The sequence below is a fragment of the Megalobrama amblycephala genome, linkage group LG17, assembly GCF_018812025.1.
Source record: "Megalobrama amblycephala isolate DHTTF-2021 linkage group LG17, ASM1881202v1, whole genome shotgun sequence".
Classification (NCBI taxonomy): Eukaryota; Metazoa; Chordata; class Actinopteri; order Cypriniformes; family Xenocyprididae; genus Megalobrama; species Megalobrama amblycephala.
The window spans coordinates 10,485,646-10,511,796 of NC_063060.1; the positions used below are offsets into that span (position 1 = coordinate 10,485,646).

The 26,151-nt window shown below is 37.3% G+C and overlaps 1 protein-coding gene across 10 annotated transcripts in view; it reads right to left on the reverse strand.

The window, feature by feature from the left end:
• The window catches only part of pax3a (paired box 3a), a 50,217-nt gene that overhangs the window by 21,700 nt on the left and 2,366 nt on the right, over window positions 1-26,151 (reverse strand). Inside the window, exons 2-7 of one of the 10 annotated variants that reach the window (XM_048163931.1) lie at window positions 11,957-12,330; window positions 11,724-11,833; window positions 10,534-11,590; window positions 9,643-9,878; window positions 8,904-9,033; window positions 8,502-8,645 (exon numbers count right to left, since the gene is read on the reverse strand). In XM_048163931.1, coding sequence (XP_048019888.1) covers window positions 8,502-8,645; window positions 8,904-9,033; window positions 9,643-9,878; window positions 10,534-10,618 — 595 coding nt within the window. In that variant the 5' untranslated portion in view covers window positions 10,619-11,590; window positions 11,724-11,833; window positions 11,957-12,330. Of the gene's footprint in view, window positions 1-8,501; window positions 8,646-8,903; window positions 9,034-9,642; window positions 9,879-10,533; window positions 12,331-26,151 lie in introns of all 10 variants that reach the window. The other 9 variants (XM_048163929.1, XM_048163930.1, XM_048163928.1 and 6 more) reach the window with 9 other exon arrangements.

Below are 26,151 nucleotides of genomic sequence, written 5' to 3' on the forward strand. Positions count from 1 at the left end.
CCGAGCGAGAGAGAAAGAGAGGTAGACGGAGAAAGAGAGACAAAGAGGAGAAGAGCACACTTGAAAGATCATTTTTAACCTTGCAGGTGGATAAAACATGACCGGACACACTTTTGGACAGTATCATTATCCTTGAAATACCTTCTGGATGACTAACTGCTCTTACCATGGTACTGAAAAATAGTATGGTATCGGGGGCAGATCTTGCCTGTTTCTGTATATGGGTGTAAATGGGTTAGATGCATGATCCAAAAGCCATGAAACCTGCATTAAAATGGCCTGGAATTGCTCATATCATATTTGTTTATTATCTATCATTACATAGTAAGTCAATATATCGATATACACTACTGTTCAAAAGTTTGGGGTTTGTAAGATTTTTTTTTTTTTAAATGTTGAATTGAGTTCTTATGCTCACCATGGCTGCATTTATTTGATCAAAAATACAGTAAAAACATAAATATTATTACCATTTAAAATAACTGTTTTCTATCTGAATATATTTTAAAATGTAATTTATTTCTTGGATGCAAAGCTGAATTTTCAGCATTACATTACTCCAGTCAGTCACATGATCCTTCAGAAATCATTCTAATATGCTGACTTGCTGCTCAAGAAACATTATTATCAAGATTGAAAACAGTTGTGCTGCTTAATTTTTTGTGAAAATTGTGATAAATTGTCTTGTTTTTTTTTTCTTTCGGGATTCTTTGATGAATAGAAATGTAAAAAGAACAGCATTTATTTGAAATAGAAATAAATGTTCAATCTTGCTGTTCAATTTTATGCATCCTTGCTGAATAAAAGTCCTTATTAAAAGTCCATAAATATCCATCCTTGATTTTTATGAATGTAAAAAAAAAAAAGTCTTACTGACCCAAACCTTTTGAAAGCTAATGTAATACATAAATACATAAAATATATAAATCAAACAAACTGAATGATGGTTTAAAAAATAAAATAACAAAAAAAATCAGGAAAAAGAGCCAGTGAGTTTTTAACCTGTTGTTCTGTGTCTTAAAAAGAAATACGTTAAGATCCATTTTTGGACACGGACACAAGGAACATAAAAGAGGGATGCTGAGGCATTATGGGTTCCCAGCATGCTTTGCTCATTATGATGTCAGAACAGGACAGAGGTGCCTGTTGCAGCATGGAATCGCTCCCAACAACGGGACAAAGCCAAAACGCAGCACCCACGCAGCGATCGCACCGCAGGAACACACACCACATGCTCCTAAATATACGACCGCTCATTACATTGACATCACATTATATTTATGCATGCTTTTGTACCAAACATACACATATTGAGTAAGCCATTAATGGGACAGGTGGGTCACATGCTAAGCTGACAAAATCAATCCCATGATAACTGCAGATACAATCCACACATTGGACAAAACCTCTCATCATACAAAACACATTATCTTTGCTATTCACTTCTACCCCTGAAGAACTTATTACACCACACAAAATGCCCATTAAAAAAATTTAAAATAAACTGTAGAATTAATTGAATGGCTTATGCTTAAAATAATCATATTCTTTGTATATGCTTAATATAATGTTTAAAAATGATTTACAAAAGTATTATTATAATATTAAAAAATAATTTTAAAAAAAGACAAAATTCAGTACGAATGCTCTGAAAATCTGATATATTGTGCCATTTTTCTTCTCTTGTTTTAGGGATATTTAAATATTTTTTAACTAAAAAAAAAAAAATACACTGATTAAAAATTGGATTGTTTACATTGTTTCTGAATTATCTATTCTAATGATGCTAAATAGCACATCCAAAACACAGTATAATGCAACCATTTAATGCAATTCACTTCTCCTTTGTGTTCTTTAGTTTCAAAGCGTTTATTGGCCATCATAGAGAGTCTGTTACCTGTCACACTGAACAAACACATTATCTTAACCCGCACTTCCAACAGAGAGGGAGTTTGCACAGCCACTGACCCAGGACTCCCCCTTGACCCTGCCCAGCCACATCTCACCCTCTCTGGGGTACGAATAAGGGACTGACAGTCCTATGCAATGCCCTGCGGCCCTGATTCAAATACACACAAACATTTGATTCAGCAGAAACTTGGTAACCACACTAAGTAGGTAAAAGTTCTTGTGTTTCTTAAAACAATAGCTAATGTGCACCACATTCTTAAAAAAAAAAATGTTTTTTAAAGCCTAATGCCAAAAGGAACCTATTTTAAATATTAAATCTATTTAACTAGGTCTATGCCACATCAAGTTTTTTTAACCAACAAAATACCACTAAATGAACTTTAACTTATCATTTACTCAACCCTTAAACCTGTATGAATTTGAATGAAAAAAATAATACTATGGAAGTCAATGGGGTCCATAAACTGTTTGGTTAACGACATTCTTCAAAATATCTTCTTTTGTGTTCAGCAGAAGAAAGAAATTCATATAGGTTTGGAACAATCTGAGGGCGAGTAAATAATGACAGAACCTAAAGCACTTTGAAGAAACATTAAAGAACCTTAATTTTCAAAATTCAAAGGCTATGATGCAACATAAATGGTGAATTATGAAACATAAGGTTAAAGAACCCACACAACTAAGCGTGTAATGCATAAGAAACACTTAGTAAAGCATATTTCAGACATAGTATTATAAAATGACAGTGTTTCATTGCAATTTTTACTCATTAAACCTGCTTTTTAAAATGATGTAAACAGGCGAAGACAACAGTTGGAACACGCTTGAAGTTTCAATTGAAGCCAACAGAAAGTCTTCTGTAAATTCTCCAAAAGCAAATGAATTCTGTCTGAAACAAATCAGAAATTGCACGTTTGAGTTGGATATGATGATTTCTGCTCGTCTAAGTTACATGAAGTAGAGAAAGTGAGCTAACAATGGTGTACTGTACAAGCTGAAAGTCATAAGGCTGGAGCTCCAGCCACTAAAACCTCCAGAACAACGAGAGACAGAGTGAAAGTCTACAGCTCATTTAAGCTTTTAGTCATCTCAATATGTTTCTGCCATAATTTCTTACAGATTCCCTTTCTCTCTGTTTTTATCTCCCTCTCCCTCTCTCTCTCACCAGCATCATTTGGCAGTTAAGAAGTGAATTTCCTCAAGTTAAGTGATTGACAACGGCGTCTAGCTCTTCTCAATTAACTGCCTCATTGTGAGCCTTTATGGCAAGGCCCCTGAAACCCTCGACCTTTCCTTTCCCCTCCTTTTCATCGCTCCTTTGCCAGAGCTTCACTCGCTCAAACACTTGCAAGAAAACAGAGCGCTCTATTCGGTGAGGAGCCCCTATTCTCATTGACCTTCTATTGCTCACTTTTTCTTTTGGACACTTCAAACCGTCTTTGAGAAGAGAGGAGTGGAAGAGGAGTCCATCAGTCGCTAGGGGCTGGTCCGGGTTTGACCCCGCACCCCCACTTCAAAGATGGCTCGCATTCATTAATTGTTCTTTGAATTAATATTTGAGGATCACAATGCTGGTGCCAGCGTATAAAGCGGACCTAATGAAGCATACAGGCAGCATTCACTTGGAGATAAGCTCGGTGCGACCGCGTGCATGTGTGTTTTCTTCCTTTGCGTGCCACTTTGAAATCAAATGGAATGACATCATGTGGTCTAGGCGGTTTCTGAGAACGCCACGCAAACGTGCATATGTGATAACGACTCTACACAATGTCTCTTGGTCAAAAGACGTTTAATCTTTATTGCCGCCTAAAAAGCTTGATTGATGTTCAGATAACTTTGTGCGATCTGCAACCTCGATAAACTTAGAGAGACAGAGTTAAAAGGCCGAAGATTGTTAGGTTTCAAGGAACTGCTGAATAAAAGGCAGATGATTGCTCATCTCCATTCCCGCAGGGCCCCGGAATCATGACTGAGGAACATTCCAGCAGAGAGAGAAGAAGAACCCTTGTTTATTGATCGAAGAGGCAGATCTCAAAAGAATGTATAAAATTAGACCCCCACCAGCCAGATATGGCTATAGTTGCCCATCTGTGGTCCAATTTTGGAAAAATACATCTGGCTTTATAGCTCCGAGTACAATTGTGGTTGCGAAAAAAATAAATTGTCCCAAAAATATCTGTTTATTATTGTGTGACACAGCTGTGCATCTCTATGCATCTCCCTCTTTTTCTATTGACTAAGTATCCAGTCAGCAAAGCAGGCAAAAGCCCTATTTTATTTACACAAACAAAGTCCTCCTTGCTTTCTCAGACAAAGGCAGCTGAATCTTTCATGTGTTGTCATTGCTTGATTCTCTCTGTCCTCCTGGCTATTGGCCTGCTGGGAGACAATGAGCCCAGGAGAAAAGCAGCAGATTGTTGGAATGCAGCTCAATGAAACTAATTATTACATGTTGACTGCGTTCACCATGGCACGTCTGAAAGCACTAAGCTCATTCAATTGGCCTCCACGGGACTCCCTTTCAAAAAAACTTGATCCCTTTGACTGTTTGTATTTCTGAGTTTTCTTTTTCGCCTGCCGTGAATGAGAATCTGTGAGAGAGGGGCCGTGGCTCTTTGATGACTTTAGTTACTTTTAATTAGCTAAATGAGGCTCGAGGATTGTCAGTTTTCCCAAAGTTAATGGTATAGGAAAAAGGAGGGGATGTGCTCAGGCAAACACAGCATTGTGGGAGAAGTTTTATCGATTCACTTATGACGCCAGGCACTAGAACGATCCCTTGACGTTCTCGAAAACTTTCTTTGGAAAGTTTTAGCTTTTGTTTCATTAACTCATTATAATATTTTCAACCTAAACAAGAGAGGAGCCAAGATTGATCCAATAATTTTAGGGGGGAAAAGCCAACTGTAAACCCTAACGCTCAAAATAATTAATTGATTTGAGTAGGACAAACTTAAATTAAACAAATTAACTTTAATGAGTATTTAGCGCTTTCTTTTGCTTTCGAGTTCACAGAACTGATATATTTCAAGTTTCATTGCTTTGAGTTTTATGAACTCATTTCTGTTCATTTAGATGAACTTAAGTTTAGCTGAAACTGGGAGTTTAAGGGAGTAAAAAAATGATTTAAAAATCACAAATTATTACAAAAAATAAAAATGTTTGCTCTGAGCCTCCTAATCAAACAACTTTCGAGAAACGTCTTTTGAGGTGTATATGCTCAATCCAGTATTAGTAAGCAATGGTCTTCTACTCTGCCTTTTCCCAGACAAATAAATCTGAAGGGGTCTTTGCTTTGATCTCAAGCCTTTAAGGGGCCCAACAATAGGTTTTGAAGAAGCAGGGGCCCAGAGCCAACACACCCCTCTTACCCGACAACTATAGACTCAGCAAACACGTACTTAATCAATATTTGGCTAGAGAACACCCTCTTGATTCTGAAAACACCCTTTTGAGATTTTAACTGAGTACCGAATAGGAAAAAACAACAACTCCCACAAGCAGGGAGGAGAGAGTGAAATACAGCCGGCGCAGAATCAGCCCACTGCAAACAAACGGACGAGAGTGAATGGAGAGAGGAGAAGTTTACAGTGTGTCAATGGAGATCAGGACTCATTGAGTTTTATGATGTAGACACATCTACATGTGAATAAAAGCCAGAGGTGATTGATCCTTCTAGGAAAACAAAAACATTAACGGGGCTTTGAAAAGGCTGTTTTCCTTTCTCCTTTTCTCCTTGCGCTTCCTTTCTTTCATTCACTGTTTTGTTCTTTCTTTCTTTTCTTTTTTCAATGCAGATATAGACATCTAACTAACTTTGTTGCAAGTCCAGGTTTAAATGCATGCAAATACAACACAAAAAACTTCTAATGCTTTAGCCCTAAAAAGCTTTAGAGAAACAGTTCTGCTATGTTGTTAAAAAATTCTAACAAGATGTTTATTTGAGTCATTTGACTTATCACAATAATTTCTGGAAAGTAAATCACAAATAAATTCAGACACCAACACCAACACAATCATGCAGAAAACCATGTTGGGAGCTCGCAAAAAAACCCTTAACAAATAAGCAACATTGCTCAATATGATTCAAAAACACCCGATATGCCTGATAACACTTTGTTATGGAGAAGTTCAGAATAAGTCTGGAATAAGTCAATTGAACAACAAAGAAGGACATGCTTGTTGTTTAAAATACACATTTCTATGTTTAAAAAGCAAGTAAGATGTAGTTATATCAATGTCTGAGCAATGAAGTCAATCTATACATTATGGAGCTGAACTAATGACTAAACATCTTGGAGTTTACTTCACTAGTTTTTTCTTAATGCAGCAAGGTTTTTACAGTGCATTTGCAATGTTGTGCGTTTCAAAAGTTCATATCAATCATCCATCTCCAAACAACAACAACATATCGACAGTCGTTTGTTAAACTAATTACCAACTGATCTGTATTCGTGATGGCGGTGCTGGAAAAGAGAGAAGGAAAAGGCCAGTGAGGAATGAATGCGCGCCCCGGGCGGAGAGGAAGGGGGCGGGTTTTTGTCCTGAGATGAAAGTGGGGAGGAATAAAGGGCTCGATTTAATCTACTAGAAAAGGTTTTCATTGCAATGACTGAGTATAATGTGCGCCAATTGTAGCGCGGCCCATGACGCGGGGTGATCCGGCTAGCGCGCACAGAGCTCAGAGTTTCTCTCTCCACTTGACATCTAGAACAAACTCCACTGCGCAAGAATTTCAGGCCTGTGGGGGTTAGAAAAACGCGCTGCCTGTATCAATTTCCAAGTTAATATATACAATTTCTTCTTCAACTGGGGAAATGGGTTTTGCCTCGAGGCTATCGCCTGTGAGAATGTGAAAGATTTTCATGATATTTTTACACGTTGTTTTGACATTTGAGTGTCACTAATTACATTTCCCTGAAAAAAAATGCTGTTTTATTCACTAATTAGGCCTAACTAACGAATTATTATCTGTGCGAATTTTTCAGCGATTTTCGCGGCGTATCCGTGTCTCGCGAGTCGCAACACTAATGTTAGCAATGTTAGCCGTGTTAACCATCAACTAGCATATCTGTAAAGCATTTTAAACATGCAAAATTTTAAGCACAAAAACGTTTTATGAAATACCTGTGATGTGTACATTTGTAACAAAGTAATCTGAGAGTATTCTGTCGATACAGTCAGATACAGATCCTAGAAAAGAGCGGCAAACTGTTGCTATGTGAACTCGACTCTAGTTAACCAGCGTGATAGTAATCTAGCTTTTATGGTTACTGAAACGTTTAAACAGCATATGCAAAAAGAATAGATCACTTTCAGACATCAACCTATATTTATTTTGGCATTATTTGGGAGATTCCTTATTATAGGGGTTAGATCAAACTCCCATTAGCCTACTTATTAACTAAATTAGGCTATGTTAAAAAAAAAATTCAAGTAGCCTAGGCTATTATTTGTTTTTACTTGAAACAATCGAACAAGGAATAAAGGCTAAATCCAAATATTTAAAAGTGAAACATTATTTTAATGGCCTCAATCTGATCAACAAGTGTTAATTTTGTGCTTATGATATGCTATTAAAACATCCTAAAATTAAACATGTTTTCGAATGTTGTTGACGTCGTTTTTGGGGTGAAAGGGAAAATTCCAAGACATGATCTAGCTAAAAATGGACACATTATTCAAGCCTCGAAGTCTATAAAACACTTCTGAGTCGGGACTATGGTCATTCGTGAATAATTCATCTCTCATTGCCCGTCCATAATGTCCTCTCTGCACCTTTTGTTGGACCGTTTTTTCTTCCTTTCTTTCCAAATTTTGAAAAGCTTGGAGTCTTTTGTCACGACCAAGCTACTGCTAGGCCGAGCTTTGTCCTGGGGAAACTGAAGCGTGAGTCTCATGGACTCTTTCGCTTTTGTTTCCCAAGTTCATCCTCAAGTGTCCGATTGTGCACCCCAGGAGCGTCTTTTAGTGAACGCTATTCTTGGACAAATGTTTGATTTACTGATACGGCCAGTTTCACTCAAGGAACGTCTCGTTTTAGGAGGTTAATCTCCGATGCTCCTCAATTCAGTTTCAATGAGTTTAAGGAAAGACAAAAAAAAAAAAAAAAAAAAAAAAAAAAAAACGCTAAAAATATGCTGAAGTCAAGGGCCAATTTTCCCATCAATCTATTAAGCATTTGGTGCCAAAAATATTAAAATTGAAGCACTAAAAGCGATATTCACTCGGGGGAAAAAAATAAAAATAAAACTTATGACATTCACGCACTTCCAAACCTACAGGCCAACGCTTTTTCAAAACTGTTAAAATATTGTCTTAACAGAATATATATTAGCATCTGATAATAATAATAATAATAATAATAAAAATCCTAACGATTACAATAGGGTTGCAGCACTTCGTGCTTGAACCCCTAATAACAACAGCAATAAAAATATAGATGGTTCTATTATTATTGTTGTTGTTATTATTAAGAAGAAGAAGTACATACACATAAATGTTTTCTATCTGTAATAAAACTAAACCCATTGTGCTCATCTCAGTTCCGCAGGAAAAAAATAAGAAGAAGAAATCTCGTCAGAACTTACATCTGTCGCCGAGAATCCCGTCGATACTGTGTTTGGCTCTTCTTTCGTTTTCCTCGATCTCTCTTTTTTCAACTTCATCATCATCCTCATCTTCATCTCCGTTTCCACCAAATTTACAGCGCAGCATGCGGCTGATGGAACTCACTGCAGAGAAACATGAAAATCTTCATGAAATGGCTTCACAGAATTGCACTTGTTGAACGTTTAAACGCTTGAAAATGTGCTGGTATACAATTTAAATCCTTAACACGAGGCATGTAAATATATCTCAATATATAAAGTTATAGGGCTGTTTTAAATTCACAATCCATCTTTTTTATTTTATTTCAAGCAACAGGTGTGGTAAGCAATATCTTAAAAACATGAACTAAACTGCACTGATTGACAGATAAAGTACAGTACCTGAGGGCACGTTATTTCGGTCGCAGATTCCATCTTTCAGTAGTTTATCCCGAATCTCCCAGCTGAACATCCCTGGATTTTCTCTCTTGTATTCTTCGATTTTCTTTTCCACATCGGGAGTTGCGCTCTGCTTTTATTACAATGGTAACACGATAATTTATTAAATTTTGGTTATTCTAATAGCCTATAATTTTCTAAAACATTTTTTAAATATCTAGCAACAATTAGAACAAGAATGTATGTATGGATACAATAATCAGTGTGTATCTTAGTTTATAACATATGATGTTATTATGAAGGGAGGAAGAGAAAAATATATCGTGTTTTGTACAACAACAGTAAATTCGCATGCACTTAAAATACGCGTTTTACAGATTCATGCCGGAAGAACTTTTTATTCTCTAATTCTTTAAGAAATCATCTATGCATTGGTGCTTCAAAAGTCCCAAAGACAAATGATCTGATCTGAAGACCATTTTTGGCTAATTAGAACCATAGATAAAATTGTTTAATTTTTTTGCTGAACCTATAGGTGAGAATCATTAAATATCATAGCTTTTATTGTGCACACTCTTAAAAAAATCAATGGGCACAACGGGGAAAAAAAACAAACATATGTTAGTTCTGAAGACAAACAAAATTCTTTATTTGTAGTTAAATGTAACACTTATGTAAACTGTCTAATAAAGTCAACACTTCAGCCCTAGCAAAACATGAAATGGCCTCTGTGATGTCCTACCTTGGGTTTACTGCCACCAATAGCGCCGGGCCGAATGGATCCGGTCTCCTGGTACCTGCATAAAATTTTAGACACGCATCCGTGCGAGACGCGCAGCTGTCGGGAGATGACGCACGGTCGTATCCCGTGATGGGCCATCTCTACTATCTTGTGGCGGATGTGATTGGGCAGAGGGCGTCCGTTTATGAAGACTCCACCGAGCTGGTTCACGCGGCCCTGACCTAACGGCGTGGAGACTGCAGTAAGAGGAGGAAAAGTCAGTGACTCTCGAGTTCCTTGTGCTAAAAGTTAAAATATAATCAGCATGACAGCGGTATGTTCTTTCCTGTGATGAACATTTAAATAACTACAACACAACATTAATAAAACTACAATGGCCTAATACTATAACAATTGATAATTATTTATAAATCCTAATAAAAAAGTGATGGCTATTTGGCAAAAAAAAGCCAAATTAATGATAATAATTCGCAAATATGTTACTTGTTGCCAGAACACCATGTATTTAAAAAGTAGGCTACATAAAAGCTGTCGTTTATATATATAGCTAACATTTTATATAGGCTAAAACAAAGTTTTTACAGAACATGTTAGCTTAGTATTAAATACATTTCTAAATGTATTTCACTGTGCAAAATGTTCATCATTATGTTGTTTGTTTTCATTTTGAACGTGGATGAAAAACTATTATTTTGTAGGCATGACACCAGAAAATAATTAATCTTTTCAATGTTATTTTACATTTTTACAATGTAATTTCAGATTTTATAATGTCACTTTCTCCAAACAGAATACTGAAGTGCATCAGATCAAATCTGTCTAATGAGGAATCAACTTTTTGAAGGCATCTAAGCTCGGGCTGTGTAGTAACCACACAAGCTAACACCTTACCCTCCAAGGAGTAGCCTCCTCTCGGGTAGTTTTGGGGTGGCGTGGGGCGCATCATCCTGGAAATGCCCCCCGCTAATGCGGTCATATCTCCTCTGCAAGAAGAAAACGGGTGCACGGAGCACTTGATGGAAGAAGTGGAGATATCCAAAGAAGAAGCGCTAATCGTCAAGTGTCAGTGGACCGTTGAAATAACAAGTCTTCAGCTGAAAACAAAAAGTCAACTTCAAAAGTCAAAACGTCGCAGCCAATCCTCTGTAGTTAATCACGGATATCCAGGTTTTCAGTCGTGGTGTATCTCAAATCGGTTTGGAAGATAAAACTCTAAGAGCTTCAGTTCCGTTGTTGTTGACACACTTGTTGTTGTGGATTGAAACGGTGATCAGTGGCGAAACATTTTATCAGTTGTTGAGTTGTTGGCTCCTTCTACCCATCGAGGACTGTGATTGGTCAAGGAGGGAGGGTCCAAAGACCTGGGAAAGCTTTCTGATTGGTCCAGATCTCAAAACTTTCTTGTGCCATGACCTCCGGAGTTCAAGGGGATGTGTCACTGATAACACCCTCAGACATAAACTGTGATGCTGAGAGCAATCTGGAAGATAATACTGGCGTTTTCTTAACTGAAATAATTTCGTTTCACTTTCTTTAAAACAGTGGTTTGGAGCAGGGGTTCTCGACCGTTCACGGAAGCCCTCCTAACTTAGACAAATTGGATGTCTTCCTTATCATCTTAGATTCGTTAATAGAGGCTCCAAGACCTGAAATGGAAGTGTCAGATAAGGGAGACATCCAAAATGTACTGGGACGAGTTGGGAAGCTTTCAGAAACAAAGTTGGGAAACATTGGGTTGCTTCATTTTGCGTTGTTCTGCCACAAACTTTATCTATTGGTATTGAATATGAATTCTCTGCAAACCCTAACTTTTAAGTAAAAACCCAAAAGCTGCACAGCACAGAGGTATTTATTGTATGCATGTGGACAGTAGAGTCTCTACAGAATGAAAGGAGCAGCTTGCGGGGGTCTCAGCAGGGTATGACGCCGAGAGTGCCGTAAAAGCTGTCTGTGGAGTCGAATACAATTGTGAAGAAGCGTTATTTATAACGCAGAGACATTCAATATAGCCATCCATCCCACTCATTCTCTTGCATTACTCCGCATTTCTCTCTCACACGCACTCACTCTCTCCATCTCACATTCAGATGCTCCTCCTCTGTTCCCCGCAGTCACTGAAGTTCCTTTTCTTTGCAGGAGCTCATTGAGAACCTCACGTCAGTCAAACGGCCCCGTTCATTCAGAGAGAACCCTGATCAATCAAACAGAAAAATCTTTCAACTGTTCAAACAGAAGAACACACTTTGAGTTAAAATAATTTTAAAAAGATACTTAAGTTCTGTTGCTAAAAAAAAAAAAACTGAAAGAGGAGAACCTAAATAAAACGACGAGAAAGTCCTATGAATCTCCGATTTCCTTCAGACTAATGTGACAAATACGCTGGCTGTCATGTCAGAGTTATCAACTCAGAGACGCCGACAGTTCAATCAGAGGGTAAAGTGCCCCTCTGGTCCTCTGGGATGTGGGCATTATCGCATTGCTTTGCTCAGATGAGCATGTTTCGCGGCGGCGACGGATAAGCGCATGTTATTGCCGTCCACGGTCCCAGGTGCTCCATAAACGGATTAGCGCAGCGGCGTGGAGAGCGGAGCCCGCGCGCCACAGGCCAGGCTGCCCTCAGAACAAGAGCCGCGCCACAGCCGCCCATCCTGACTTTAATTGACATCTGACCGTTTCTGCCGGATTGGCCTGAGGGAAAGAACATCAAAAGTGAAGTGAAATTATTGTATTTAATATCGGACATTTCCCACACGAGATTCATATCTATCTATCTATCTATCTATCTATCTATCTATCTATCTATCTATCTATCTATCTATCTATACTGTAAAAAAGAATTGTTGGTTTAACTTGAAAAAGTAAGTTACCTGGTTGCCTAAAAAATTTTGAGTTCATTGAAATTAAAAATTCGAGTTAATACAATGAAGTCAATTGGTTTAATCAACAGAAACTCAACATATGTTATCTATCTATCTATCTATCTATCTATCTATCTATCTATCTATCTATCTATCTATCTATCTATCGAAAACTCCATACAATCCATTAAACAATTATAATAATTATTACACTGCATATTAATATTATTTATAGGCTATTTAATAGTATTAATGTTATATTTTTAACAAGAAGTGGAGGAAGAAGAAAAAGGTTGTCTTTTTGTTTGTTTGTTTGTTTGTTTTTGTTGTCGTTGATTTAGCACTAATGTAGACAGTATGCGTTCATTTGGCTAAACAAAAAAACTGAAAAGGACACGCGTCGTTATTTTTCTTAATTTAAAAAAATTAGCCTGAGCAATAATAATAATAATAATAATAATAGATAAAAGAACACTTTAAACTTCGACAGAAGATCATGGAGATCAGGACGTTCATTCACGCATATGTACTAATAACATTTCTCCTATTTTTAAAACTAAGTTGTAAGGAAAATTGATGTTGCGTTAGCTGAGCATATAGTGGTCTGGAATTTGTATCAGAGAAAGACAACTATCGAAAAAGTCGCAGTAGTTTTTAATATTTAATTTAAGGCTCAAGTAAATAATGCACAATAAGAGAAAATGTAAAGGTGGTAGGCTATCTGAAGAAAATACTAAAATAGAAAATACCCCTAAAATAACTCGTTGGTGTAGCCTAATGTAGTCAGGTCTATTAAAAGTTTTTAAATCATATTCATGACTTGCTTTCATGACATAAAAGCTGTTAATTTCAGAGTACCACATCAAGCACATTTTCGTTTTCAGTAATTTAATAAATATTTTGCATATTTGTAATACAACCTGCTTTGCGTATATGTTGCGATGGTATCAGATGTTTTTGTATGGCTGTTCTTCCGATTTAAGTCATTCTGTTTATTTTTATGAATGTTCCTTAAGTTTTCGTGTGCGTGTCGGTAGGCCACTTTTGGCTCAACTAACTGTTTACTAATTGCTTCTTTGTACTTTGGCCTGGTTGCTAGTGCATTTCAGGCTGTGTGTGTGTGTGTGTGTGTGTGTGTGTGTGTGTGTGTGTGTGTGTGTGTGTGTGTGTGTGGTGGTGGTGGTGGGGGGGGGGTCTTATAGCATTGCCACAACAAAATTTATTTTAATTAATTCTTTGCATTGCATATCTCAGAAAAGCCTGCTATGAACAAATGTTTAGGGCGAACACGAGCTATTTTCCCCGCTTACAGTGCAATAAACACTATAATAATGTTTTCAGATTAAAGAATGTCTATTGCACACAACAGGCTGGCCGTAACTCGATATGGTCATAAAGTGAGTGGGGATATATGCGGAATGAGGAGAGACTCAGTTTGATTATCTTTAAAGGGATACTGGATATCCGTGTCAAATCAATTTTGGAGTGAAAAATCCAAGTCAGAAATTTTCTACATCGGTGGAAGAAAAGACATCATAAATAAAGAGGCAAACGCCACACTGGAGAAATGTAAGCGCCCCTGGTTTAGTTTAGACTCGAAAACCAAATAACCCCGGGATGTGTTTCATAGAACTGTGGGGAAAAAAAATGCCATCATGATTAAACTCAAGAACAATGTTTCAGCTCTGAGGAGAGACTGCAAGACGAAGTGATAGACTGAAACAGAAGCGAAGTGACTGAAGATATGGTTTGATGTACACTCTCAGCAGTAGGTCATTTTTGTTCGTAATTTATAACTTTCAGAATTTATAACTCTCTTTCTCATTTTCAGGCTTCAGATGTAATAGGGCCCCTTTGCTCCAAACTTACAGGTTTTCAAAGTAAACTCGAATGTATGTGTAAATATAACTTTGCTGCATTATAAAAAAAATTCAACCAACTAAAACTGAAGTTTAATTATTGACTTTTTTAGTGGTGCAAATTAAAGCTGCAAAGTACAGTTCACTGCACTTTTCTCATGGTCGCTTTGAAAATCGAGTAGAAATGAAAAACAATATTATATTATATATATATATAATTTATATTAAATGATAAAAGAAAAGAGGTGTTATCGCATAAAGATAAAACATTTTTACATGATACAATAGGCTACATAAATATACATAAAAATATAGGCTATGGATACATACAATCCACAGCTACAGTTCTAGTATGCTATATATATATTGTATGACCTCAAAACAATTGAAAGGCAACTTGTACTTTTGATTTCATTTGTCACCCACAAGACTATTTATGTTCAATGCAAAAAAAAAAAAAAAACGTGATAGTGCAACTAATAGGTCTACCTAAAATATAGTCTTTTACATAAACCATGTTTATTTAATTCGTCAACTACGCGGTCTTCAAAAGTCATAATAGGCTTGGCAGTCTTCAAAACAAGTTTTGTGTGTGTGTGTGTGTGTGTGTGTGTGTGTAACAAATGTAGGCCTATCATACATTTTATATATATATATATATATATATATATATATATATATATATATATATATATATATATATATATATATATATATATGAAATAACAAACACAGCCTATGTAACTTTTCTAGTACATCCCACTGTCTAATGCTTAAGTAAATATTTACCGCACGAGCTGCCGCGGGAAACACATCGCTCTTACAGTAAAGTGACAAACTACTCAATAATACTTCTCCGCACAATGGCGTCTTGCTGTTGTGATGACTTTATTTACTACCGTGCTCATTAGAATAACTATAAAGGGATGGTTGTTAGCAGTTTCCTTCTAATGTTAAATGCGTTTGCTCTGGCAGGGTTCAGCTCAGCAACACTAACAAAAATCGCCAAACAATTGTGACATGAGATAGGCCTACCTGTTTATTTATTCACTCACTTAGCCTATTATTATTTTAGAGAGGTCGAATGATCACCGAGGCCTTTATCACTAAATTATGAGGATCAATTGTTTTCAAAGCAGGCCTACCGACACATTCATTAAAATAATAATAATATGAATGAAAAACGCCATCATGAAAATGAAAAACGTTTGCTACGCCCATACGTGACTGTTTGGCCTATCGATTCCTCACAGTTAAAAATGCCAACCATCTCACCTTTACCCCTTATCAGAGTTTGCTAATGAGTTTAACAGTCTCGACTAATGTTACATTGAGCCACTGTAAACCGTGAAGTGTTTGATGGTACTAATTAAATGGTGGTAATGAATGTAAGTAACTCAAGGCAATACAGTAGCACTGGGATTCAAAGGAAATTAAGAATTTTGCATTACACAGGGTAAATAAAGTGACCCAGTAAGAGCCAGAGAGCCTTTGGAAATGAAGCGTTTGTTGTGAGGGCCTCGGGGCACAGTAATGTCTTTACATGATGGCAGGGGGACAGGGAGTTTATTGCCCCCGCGGTGAACCTTGGCCCCGGGGCCAGTGCTTCAGCATTATCGCTCTCAGGTGATCACGGCAACCAGTAGCGCTCCTCTCAACAGGTGGTAAGCCTGAGAGATATGAAGATTCGAGCGCTCTGAAAGCCTCTTTGCATGTGATATACTTGTGTCCACTGGAGGGCGCATGAAACTAATAAGAAACGCTCTACAGTGGCAAAGTTTTCGGACCTCTGTATATAAATGTATTGGCAATAAGCAAGCAAAATAAATAAATAAATCTACTGGCATTATGCGCTCACCAAGGCTGACTTTGTTCGTCATTTAAAATATTTTTTTTTCCATTTTAACTTTCTTTTAAAATGTAATTTATTCATGTGATAGCATTTTGAGCATCATTACTCCAATCAGTGTCTTTCCTTAAGAAATCTTTCTAATATGCCGATATGCTGCTCAAGAAACATTTCTTATTATCAATTATAAAAACGATCGCTCTGCTTAACTTTTCAAATGAACAGTGATAGAAATACTTTTTTTTTTTTTTTTTTTTACAATGTAAAAGTCTTCATACTGTTGCTTGTTTAATAAAACTGATCATTTCTGGACTGACTTGTCTGATCTAAAAGTAAATGGACACCATTTGGTTTAAACTAATTGCAAATCATGTTGGTTTTAACACTAATAATAAATATCCTTTGGTGAAGTAAACTCTAAAAAAAAAAGCTGCAAACAACCCAAGTTGGGTTGCAGCGATTGGGTTAAATCCTTACCCGTGCTGGGCAGTTTTATTTAACACAACTATTGTTTAAAAATTACTATATATGGCTGGCTTAAAATGAACCCATAATTACTAGAGGCACCAACAATAATCAAAAGGTGAATATTTATTAATAAGATATAATGTGCATTTATTAAACATGTTAATAAATGTTAATTTCCAGCATACTTTGGGTTCATTTTAAGCAAGCAATACATTAATTTTTAAACAATAGTTGAGTTAAATAAAACTACCCAGGTTGGGCGAACCCAGTTTTTAAATGTTTTTAACACAGCATTTTTTACAGTGTACAGAAAAAAACAAAGTTAGTAAGTTAGTTCAGGCAAGAATTAAAAAAAAACAAAGCAAATTCTTTATTAGTACCCAATTTAAGCTTGTAAAAATTAAGGCGTAAATAGGCCTATCAATAAATATTAAGTAAAACCTCAACTTTCTGAAGGTGTTCCCATCATGCATTGGGGAATAAATAATTATTTAAGGTTGCATTTTCACTGTTTTATCATTGCTTTTGTTGTTAGGTTTAGTAACATGCTGTTTTGTGACATCTGGAGTTCATCTTCTACTCAAAATGTACTCGAAAATTTAACCAACCAACTCTTACTGAGAACCTGTCAGTCCTGTCACTTTCGTGCATATGTCATTTTTTACTCAAAAGTTTTTCTAAATAACTGCACCGAAACTGTAGTTGGCAAAAGTACTGTTCTCTATGTATTTATGTATGTATTATTGGAATTACAATATTTAGCCTACTGTGTAGCTATGTTATCTTTAGGTCTCAGACTGTGAGTGGACATAATTAGCGACCTGTGTGTGATTTCAGCACCTCTGCTGCCGGACAGCTCCAGCGCTCTGAACACGGGAGATTCACACCTCCTGAGTCCTGACTGCCACCCTGCCCTCACGTGACCGATGAGATCACTCATACCGTATTTCTCTGTCGTCCGTCCGTTCATTTAATCAGAATATAGCCTGAGACCAAGCGATGTATTCCATTCAGTACGGACTGTGCTGTATTTAAAGCTAAAAAAAAAAAAAAAAAAAAAAAAAAAACAGACTAGGACTTCTTAAAAGAAATTATAATATGTATTCATTTAACACACTAATATCTAACGCTGTAAACACAAGAAAGCAGTTTACTAAACTATTTTCGTTAACATTACAGACAAAGTCAACATCGCCACCTTGAGGTATAATAAAAGTAATGTCAAGTAGGCTATGTTACCGCTTCTCAAATGTGTGTGGGTCATAGATCTTAATACTAATAAAATAAAATCTTAGCTTTCCCTACTTGTATAACCCCTCTCTTACCCTCTCCCTCTCCGTGTTCACAATTAGATACAGGGTAAGGGGCCAGTAAAGACTCATGCTAAATCTTTACTTAATGTCCAAATGACACTAAAGAACTCATCTGTCTAAATACATTTGTCTTTTCCAGACCAAAACATTCCAGTCAACATTCCCCTCAATAAGCACAAAAACATCAGTTTTGTGTTTTAATGTCTGGATCATATTAGATTCTCAATCTCTGTGTCCTGTGTTTTACCCCTGCGGCGCTCCTTCACAGGGGTAGAGAAAGGCGTTGTTTGGGACGATCTGTGTTTTAAAGAGGGCCTCAGGCTGCAGGATGATCTCACACATCTCACACACCATCAGCTAAACAATGCTTGTCTTTAAACATCTATATCACAGTTAATTGTAAACTTACTGAAGCTGCTGGGCCAAACAGCTTCATATGCCAGAGGTCAACATCTTCAGCTTCAACAGATACAGAACAAAATATGCACGTCCCGTTTTTGCTGTTCTACCAGTAATCATCAAATTAGACATGCAAAAACAGAAGAGTTGATCTCTGCAATGTGTCAGCCAGTTTTCCACACACACACACACACACACACACACACACAGTCCATTTAGCTCTGAGGTCCTCGCAAGGTCAGTGAGAGGGGGCTGTTACTGTCAACATCACAAGTTGTTGTGTGCTTTTCAAATGTCTAATGGATTTTATTGATTTAAGCTCAAATTTTGCATGGGGATATACAGCACTTTGACGTGAAATTCGTTTTCAGAAATGATGCATGCAAGTCATTTCCCCATCAGCCATTAGCATGATAGGGAAAATACACAAAATGACAAAAAAAAGAGGTTGTCTTTGTATTGTACACCTCAAAATGTACAGAAATATTTAAGCAAGTAGCCACTGTTCTTCCAAGCAGAACAGTACTATATAGACACAATCCCTATGGAGCAACCTGGGGTTAAGTGTCTTGCTCAAGGGCACAGTGCTGATTGGCCGTGACCAGCAATCATCCCGCTAGAGTGTTGGCTGAACGCCACAACTGTTTCCTAATGGTGTATCCTAACTCACAGGAAAATGTAACTTTCACAAGGTGGCGATTTCACATAAATTTGAATGATGTAAATCATATGAAAATGTAAGATTTTTAGTAAAAAGTAAGCATGAAGGTCCCCCCCTAACCCTAACCACTGCTGAAGCGTAATCATACGAAAACGTACAAATAGGGTTGTACCAATTCGTTTCAAATAGTTAATAAAAGTTATGAATTTCCATGAGATTGCGTCGTGAATCCTGATAATGCATACTTTTATTGCATGGCAAACAAAACTGATGACAGTATGTTTCTACCATGTAAAGCAGGATATGATGTATATGATGCATATTTAGGACAAATATTCAGCTGAGTGCAATACAATCATTTTAAAGGCCAAGAACTGCAGTGTGACCCTCCACACCAGCTTTAAAGTCACCATGAAATCAAAATGGACTTTTCTTATTTTTTTATGGAATATTGCAGTATTTATTATGTTTTATTGCAGTATTTAAGTGATTTATCCATGCACATCATTATATTTTTAACTCTTGTATATTATGTTCGAATTCTGGAAATGATTTTTATGTTGTGGGTCAAATTGACCCTAATTGTATTCAATAAAATTAATGAAAAATCACACTATGAAAAAAAAAAAAATCTGGTAAAAACAGTAAACCTTTGATATTAATATTTCATATTACAACAAAATAAACATGAGAACAAATTATTTTTAAAACTGTATTTAACCATTTAGAAATATTATAAACAGTATTTTAATTTTAAATGTTTTTGTTTTATTTTTGTGTGCTTTCCTGAAGCTCAAACAGTAGAGCATGGTGCTAGCAACGCCAAAATGATGTGCTCGATTCCCAGCAAAATTAACATTCTTAAACTGATAAAAATGTACGCCTTCAACGCAGTGTATATTTCTTTGGATAAAAAGTGTCTGCCAAATGCATAAATGTACATTTAAATACCCTCAGAGGGTTTTTGAGAAACGGACATAAAAAATACATCAATTTTTATTTATTTAATTTGGGCTGTACAGCTGCAGCTAACCATGAAATTGCGAACATCAAAATCGTCAGAAATTTTGTACACACATTCCACAACACCTCAGGGTGTCAAAACTTTGCAGGACCCTAAATGAGAAATTGTCACAAACTTAAAAAAAAAATGACTGTTTTGCATTTGGCTAGCATCAGTGTCGATACCTGGACCCTACAGAGGATGCACAGGCAGTCCAACTCCTCCAGGATGGCACATCAATACGTGCCATTGCAAGAAGGATTGCTGTGTCTCCCATCATAGCCTCAAGAGCATGGAGGAGATTCCATGGAGACAGGCAGTTATTCTAGGAGAGCTGGACAGGGTCATAGAAGGTCCTTAACCCATCAGCAGGACCGGTATCTGCTCCTTTGTGCAAGGAGGAACAGGATGAGTACTGCCAAAGCCCTACAAAATGACCTCCATCAGGCCACTGGTGTAAATGTCTTTGACAAAACAATCAGAAACAGACTTCATGAGGGTGGCCTGAGGCTCTAGTGGGCCCTGTGCTCACTGCCCGGCACCGTGGTGCTCGATTGGCATTTTCCATTAAATACCAGAATTGGGAGGTCTGCCACTGGCGCCCTGTGCTTTTCACAGATGAGAGCAGGTTCACCCTGAGCACATGTGAAAGACGTGAAAGGGTCTGGAGAAGCCGGGGAGAACATTATGCTGCCTGTAACATCGTTCAGCATTACCGGTTTGGTGGTGGGTCAGTGATGGTCTTGGAGAGGCATATCCATGGAGGGACGCACAGATCTCTACAGGCTAGACAATGGCACACTGACTGCCATTAGGTGTCGGGGTGAAATCCTTGAACCCACTGTCAGACCCTACACTGGTGCAGTGGGTCTGGGTTTCCTCCTGGTGCATGACAATTCCCGGCCTCATGTGGCGAGAGTATGCAGGCAGTTCCTAGAGGATGAAGGAATTGATACCATTGAATGGCCCCCACGCTTGCCTGATCCAATAGAACACCTCTGGGACATTATGTTTCGGTCCATCCGACGCCGCCAGGTTGCACCTCAGACTCTCCAGGAGCTCAGTGACGCCCTGGTCCAGATCTGGGAGGAAATACCCCAGGACACCATTCGTCGTCTCATTAGGAGCATGCCCCGACATCGTCAGGCATGCATACAAGAACGTGGGGACTATACAAACTACTGAGTAACATTTTGAGGAGCTGCAATGAAATTTCAGCAAAATGGACTAGCCTGCTGCATCATTTTTTCACTTGAGGCACATACTGATATAACTATCCATTTTATCAGTCAAACCCATGACCTTGCCATTGACACCAGTTGAACAAATACTGTAAATGCAAACATTTCACTATGTCTGTACTGCATAAATAAATGTCCTGTCTATACATGCATATACAAACAGAGACAAAAAGATCATAAAAGAAAAGCTGTTTAAAGGCCAGCAGAGATCACTGAATCAAGCAGCCTATTCTTCATGCATGTGCTAAACTAAACTAAACCATAAAACCCTTGGTAATGCCTCTGAATCTTTTACAAAAGATAACGATCAACAATCCAGGCTTCAAAAGACATTGTCCCGTGTCGTCCGAGGGGAGTTTAATCAAACAAAGTGTGCTCCTCACGCGTGGACTTTCAGAGAAGGTCATCTACATACGCCAACACAAGCCATATCTGTTTTGGGATCATGTCGGTTGACCACAGCGGCCGTTCTCTCCTGGACTGCCCCTCTTTTTGTGTTAATAGCCTGCCCGCCACAGCCCTGAAAGAGCCGCCAGAACAAAGCAGGTATTTGTTTCAAGGGAGTGTTGTTTTAGGAAGAGACTTAGCGGTCTCGAGTTAAAGTCGCCCCCTTTCGAGGTCATGCAAAATCCTCCTCTCTCCTCAGCTCGGCCCGGCCATGAATACAGCCACTTCAGTGCCCTCTGAACAAAAGGGCAGGAAGAATGCAGGCGACTAGGGGAGCGGCGAACCCAATGGGAGGGATGGACAACATGCTGGCTCAGACTGGGAGGAGGGAGTCTGTTTCAGCCAGTCTGCCAGGCTTAGAGTTAAAGATTACCTTTGAAATGTGCACCCCTCCTCTCTCTCTTACTCTCCTTCTCTCTCGCCATCGCTCAGACCTGCGGGCAGGCATGGAGAGCAGTTAGATGAGTCCCGGAGAAGATCCTCTTTGATGACAGAGAAGGATCTTTTTGTTCTCTAATCCTTCTCTGGTCTTAAACATTTTAAGCCCAACTGGACCTCAAAGAGAGACTGTGCTGAAGCTCGGGGTCTCAATGGAGGCATTCTTCCCCACCCGCGCTCGTCCCGAACGCTGAGGAATCTGCCCTTGCGTGTTTCAAACCGCTTGTTCAGTTACAAAGTTCAGAGTTCCTCACAAGCTGGACGTCAATACGCTTGACTTTCACTGCAGGTTACCTCGAACAATAAGAAACTAGTTATAAGGCAAGATACCACAGGTGAAGAGTGTCACATTTTTAACTAATAGATATCACCATACTTTCTCTGTTGATTAAACACTGTACATTAAGAATTGTTTTGTTTTACAAGTTTTCTGTATGTATGTTTAAATATGCAAACAAGGCATTATCTAATGAAATATCTGCATATTTTAGTTTGCATATATTAGTTTTACAGAGGGGATTTTGGATATCTCTTTTTATCACAAGTCAGAAAATACAGAATTTTCACCATGTATTTAGGAGATTTTTCTTTTTTTAAATCAGGCAAATTATAAATGAACAAACTGGAACATTTGGTGTACGAAAGTGCTACGGAAGTGGAGATTTCTGACTCAGATGCAAATAGTGTAATAAAATAAACACTTGTCTTAAATGTTTATTTTGGAGGTTTTCTTTCTGAAAAAAAAAACATGTTATGGAAGGCCAAAATAGCCCAAAATCTGAACATTGACCATGAAAAAACTAATGGATTTGCCTTAATTAGTGAGTGGAGTAACAAGATTTGTGCTTAGGAATGACTCTTTAATGTGGTTTACCTCATCATAACTGTATGACCCTACTAATATGTCAAGTGGTGATTGAAGTTTGGCTATTATTTTAGGGGTTGGTGGACAATAAAACAGACAAAATACCACATTGTAGCAGAGAACATAGTCATATCTAGAGACCATAGAGAATATAGACTTGTCTTGGACCAATAAACAACATCCTAACAACCTCTCAGAACACCCTAGCAATGCCTTAGCAACCACAAACAATCTCCTAGCAACATGTTTTGCATATACAGCCTCAAAATGTACTAATCTACCCATTTGCATAATCTGATCAACACAAATAGGCCTAAATCATTATTAGGTAGTGCTGTCAAATCACACGTGTGTGTGTGTGTGTGTGTAGTGACCGGTCAAAAGTTAGGAAACATTACTATTTTTAATGTTTTTGAAAGAAGTCTCTTATGCTCATGAGGCCTGCATTTGTTTGGGCAAAAATACAGAAAAAAAAAAAAAATAAGATAAAAATTGTACAATTTAAAATAACTGTTTTCTATTTTAATATACTTTAAAATGTAATTTATTCCTGTGATGAAATGCTGAATTTTCAGCATCATTACTCACATGATCCTTCAGAAATCATTCTAATATGCTGATTTGATACTATTATCCATGTTGGAATCTGCTTAATATTTTTTTGGAACCTGTGATACTTTTTTCAGGATTCACTGATGAATAAAAAGTTAAAAAAGAACAGCATTTCAAAATAGAAATATTTTTTAACAATATAAATCTTTACTACTCAATTTAACACATCCTTGCTGAATAAAAGTATTAATTACTTTAAAAAAAATATTTGCTGACCCCAGACTTTTGAACTGTAGTGTATATAGTTACAAAAGATTTCTATTTTAAATAAATGCTGATCTTTTTTTTTTTTCTTTTCTTTTCTTTTTTTTTTTTTTTTTCTTTTTATTCATCAAAGAATCCTGAAAAAATGTGCAGGCTATAAAAAAAATATTAACCAGCACAATTGTTTCCAACACTGATAATAAACCATTATTTTAAATAGGAATAAACTTTCACAATATTACTGTTTTCTTCGTATTTTTGATCAAATAAATTCAGGTTTGATAAGCATAAGGGACATTAAAAAAAGGAAACTTTTGACTGGTAGTGCACATATCTGACCAATATAAAAACCCACACGTACAAACAACTTTGCAAATTGCAAAAAGGATGTCAAATTATGGGACCAGAATGTGATTTCACCTAATAGCTACAACATGTTCCTGGATCAACATCTTTGTTGATCCTGGAACAACATTCCAATCAACCAATCAGATTTGAGAGGCAAGTTTACAGTTTGTGTCAAGTTTATGCTTACAAACAGGGTTAGGTGCTTCCACATCAGTGTTATTCACCATCATTTTCCTTCTGATTTTAGGGATATGTTACGGGTAGGGTTAGGTTTTGGGGTAGAGATAGGACAAAATTTTAGGACAAGAATGTCACACAACAAAACAAATACAGCTTCAGGCCACTGATGGAGAACAGAAGGTTTGTTCCTGTGTGTCGTCCAGCCAGTAATCAGCACATTTGACACACACATGACATGACAAGATGAAAAGAAAAGATGAAAGAGTTTTTAAAAAGATTTAATCTGCCCTCTAGCATCACACACACTGACCGTCTCACACTGATGATCTCAAAGAGACTGGTAAGAACAATTATGCACAATACATGTTGTACAATACATCTTTTTCAGGATTATTTGATGAATAGAAAGTTCAAAAGAAAATCGTTTATTTGAAATAAAAATCCAATATTATAAATGACTTTACTGTCCCTTTTGATCAATTTAATGTGCCTTTGCTGAATAAAAATATTAATTTCTTTAAAAATATTACTGACCCCAAACTTTTGAAAGGTATATAAAAATAATATTTAGCATTTTAATTGTAAAATAATTGAAATGTAATGTAACTGTAAAAGTAACTTCATTTTAAACATTTTTGCAGCCTCTTACTGCAGCACCCTATTAGACTTGGACACCACTGCCAATCATGTTGAGTGGACAATCATATGGAGGCTCAGGCACAGGAAGACACAATAAATGGCACGACAGGCACATGCAAAGCGGAAAGGTCCACTTACATGTGTTCAGGCTTGAGTGCGTGTAATCAGACACCGCTGAACATACGGTGAGAGCGCTCAAGGTTAAGTGGCCATGAGAGGTGAAGAGGATCAGAATACAAACACAAACATGTACACACTAGTGAGTCAGTCCTCCCATGGACTTCAGTTGTTCTTAAATTGAACAAATTACTACACACCTACCCCCACTGTTCTATTTATACAATTAATATTTCTGCCATTACGTAAGTATTACATATATATATATATATATATATATATATATATATACACACATATACACAGTGGTGTGAAAAAGTGTTTGCCCTCTTCCAGATTTTTTTTTTTTTTTGCATGTTTGTTACACTTTAATGTTTCAGATCATCAAACAAATTTAAATACTAATCAAATATAACACAAGTAAACACAACATGCAGTTTTTAAATGAAGGTTTTTATTATGAAGGGAAAACAAAATCCAAACCCACATGGCCCTGTGTGAAAAAGTGCTTGCTGAGATGAAAACTGCTGCTAAGCAAAAAGAACATAAAGGCTCATCTCAGTTTTGCCAGAAAACATCTTGATGATCCCCAAGACTTTTGGGAAAATACTCTGTGGACTGACGAGACAAAAGAATCTGAACCAAAAAAATCTGAAGCGAACTTGGGTTCTGCAGCAGGACAATGATCCAAACACCAGCAAGTCCACCTCTGAATGGCTGAAGAAAAACAAAATGAAGACTTTGGAGTGGCCTAGTCAAAGTCCTGACCTCAATCCTATTGAGATGATGTGGCATGACCTGAAAAGGTGGTTCATGCTCAAAAACCCTCCAATGTGGCTGAATTACAGTTATGCAAAGATGAGTGGGCCAAAATTCCTCCACAGTGCTGTAACAGACTCATTGCAAGTTATCGCAAACGCTTGATTGCAGTCGTTACTGCTAAGGGTGGCCCAACCAGTTATTAGGTTTAGGGGGCAAGCACTTTTTCCACACAGGGCCATGTAGGTT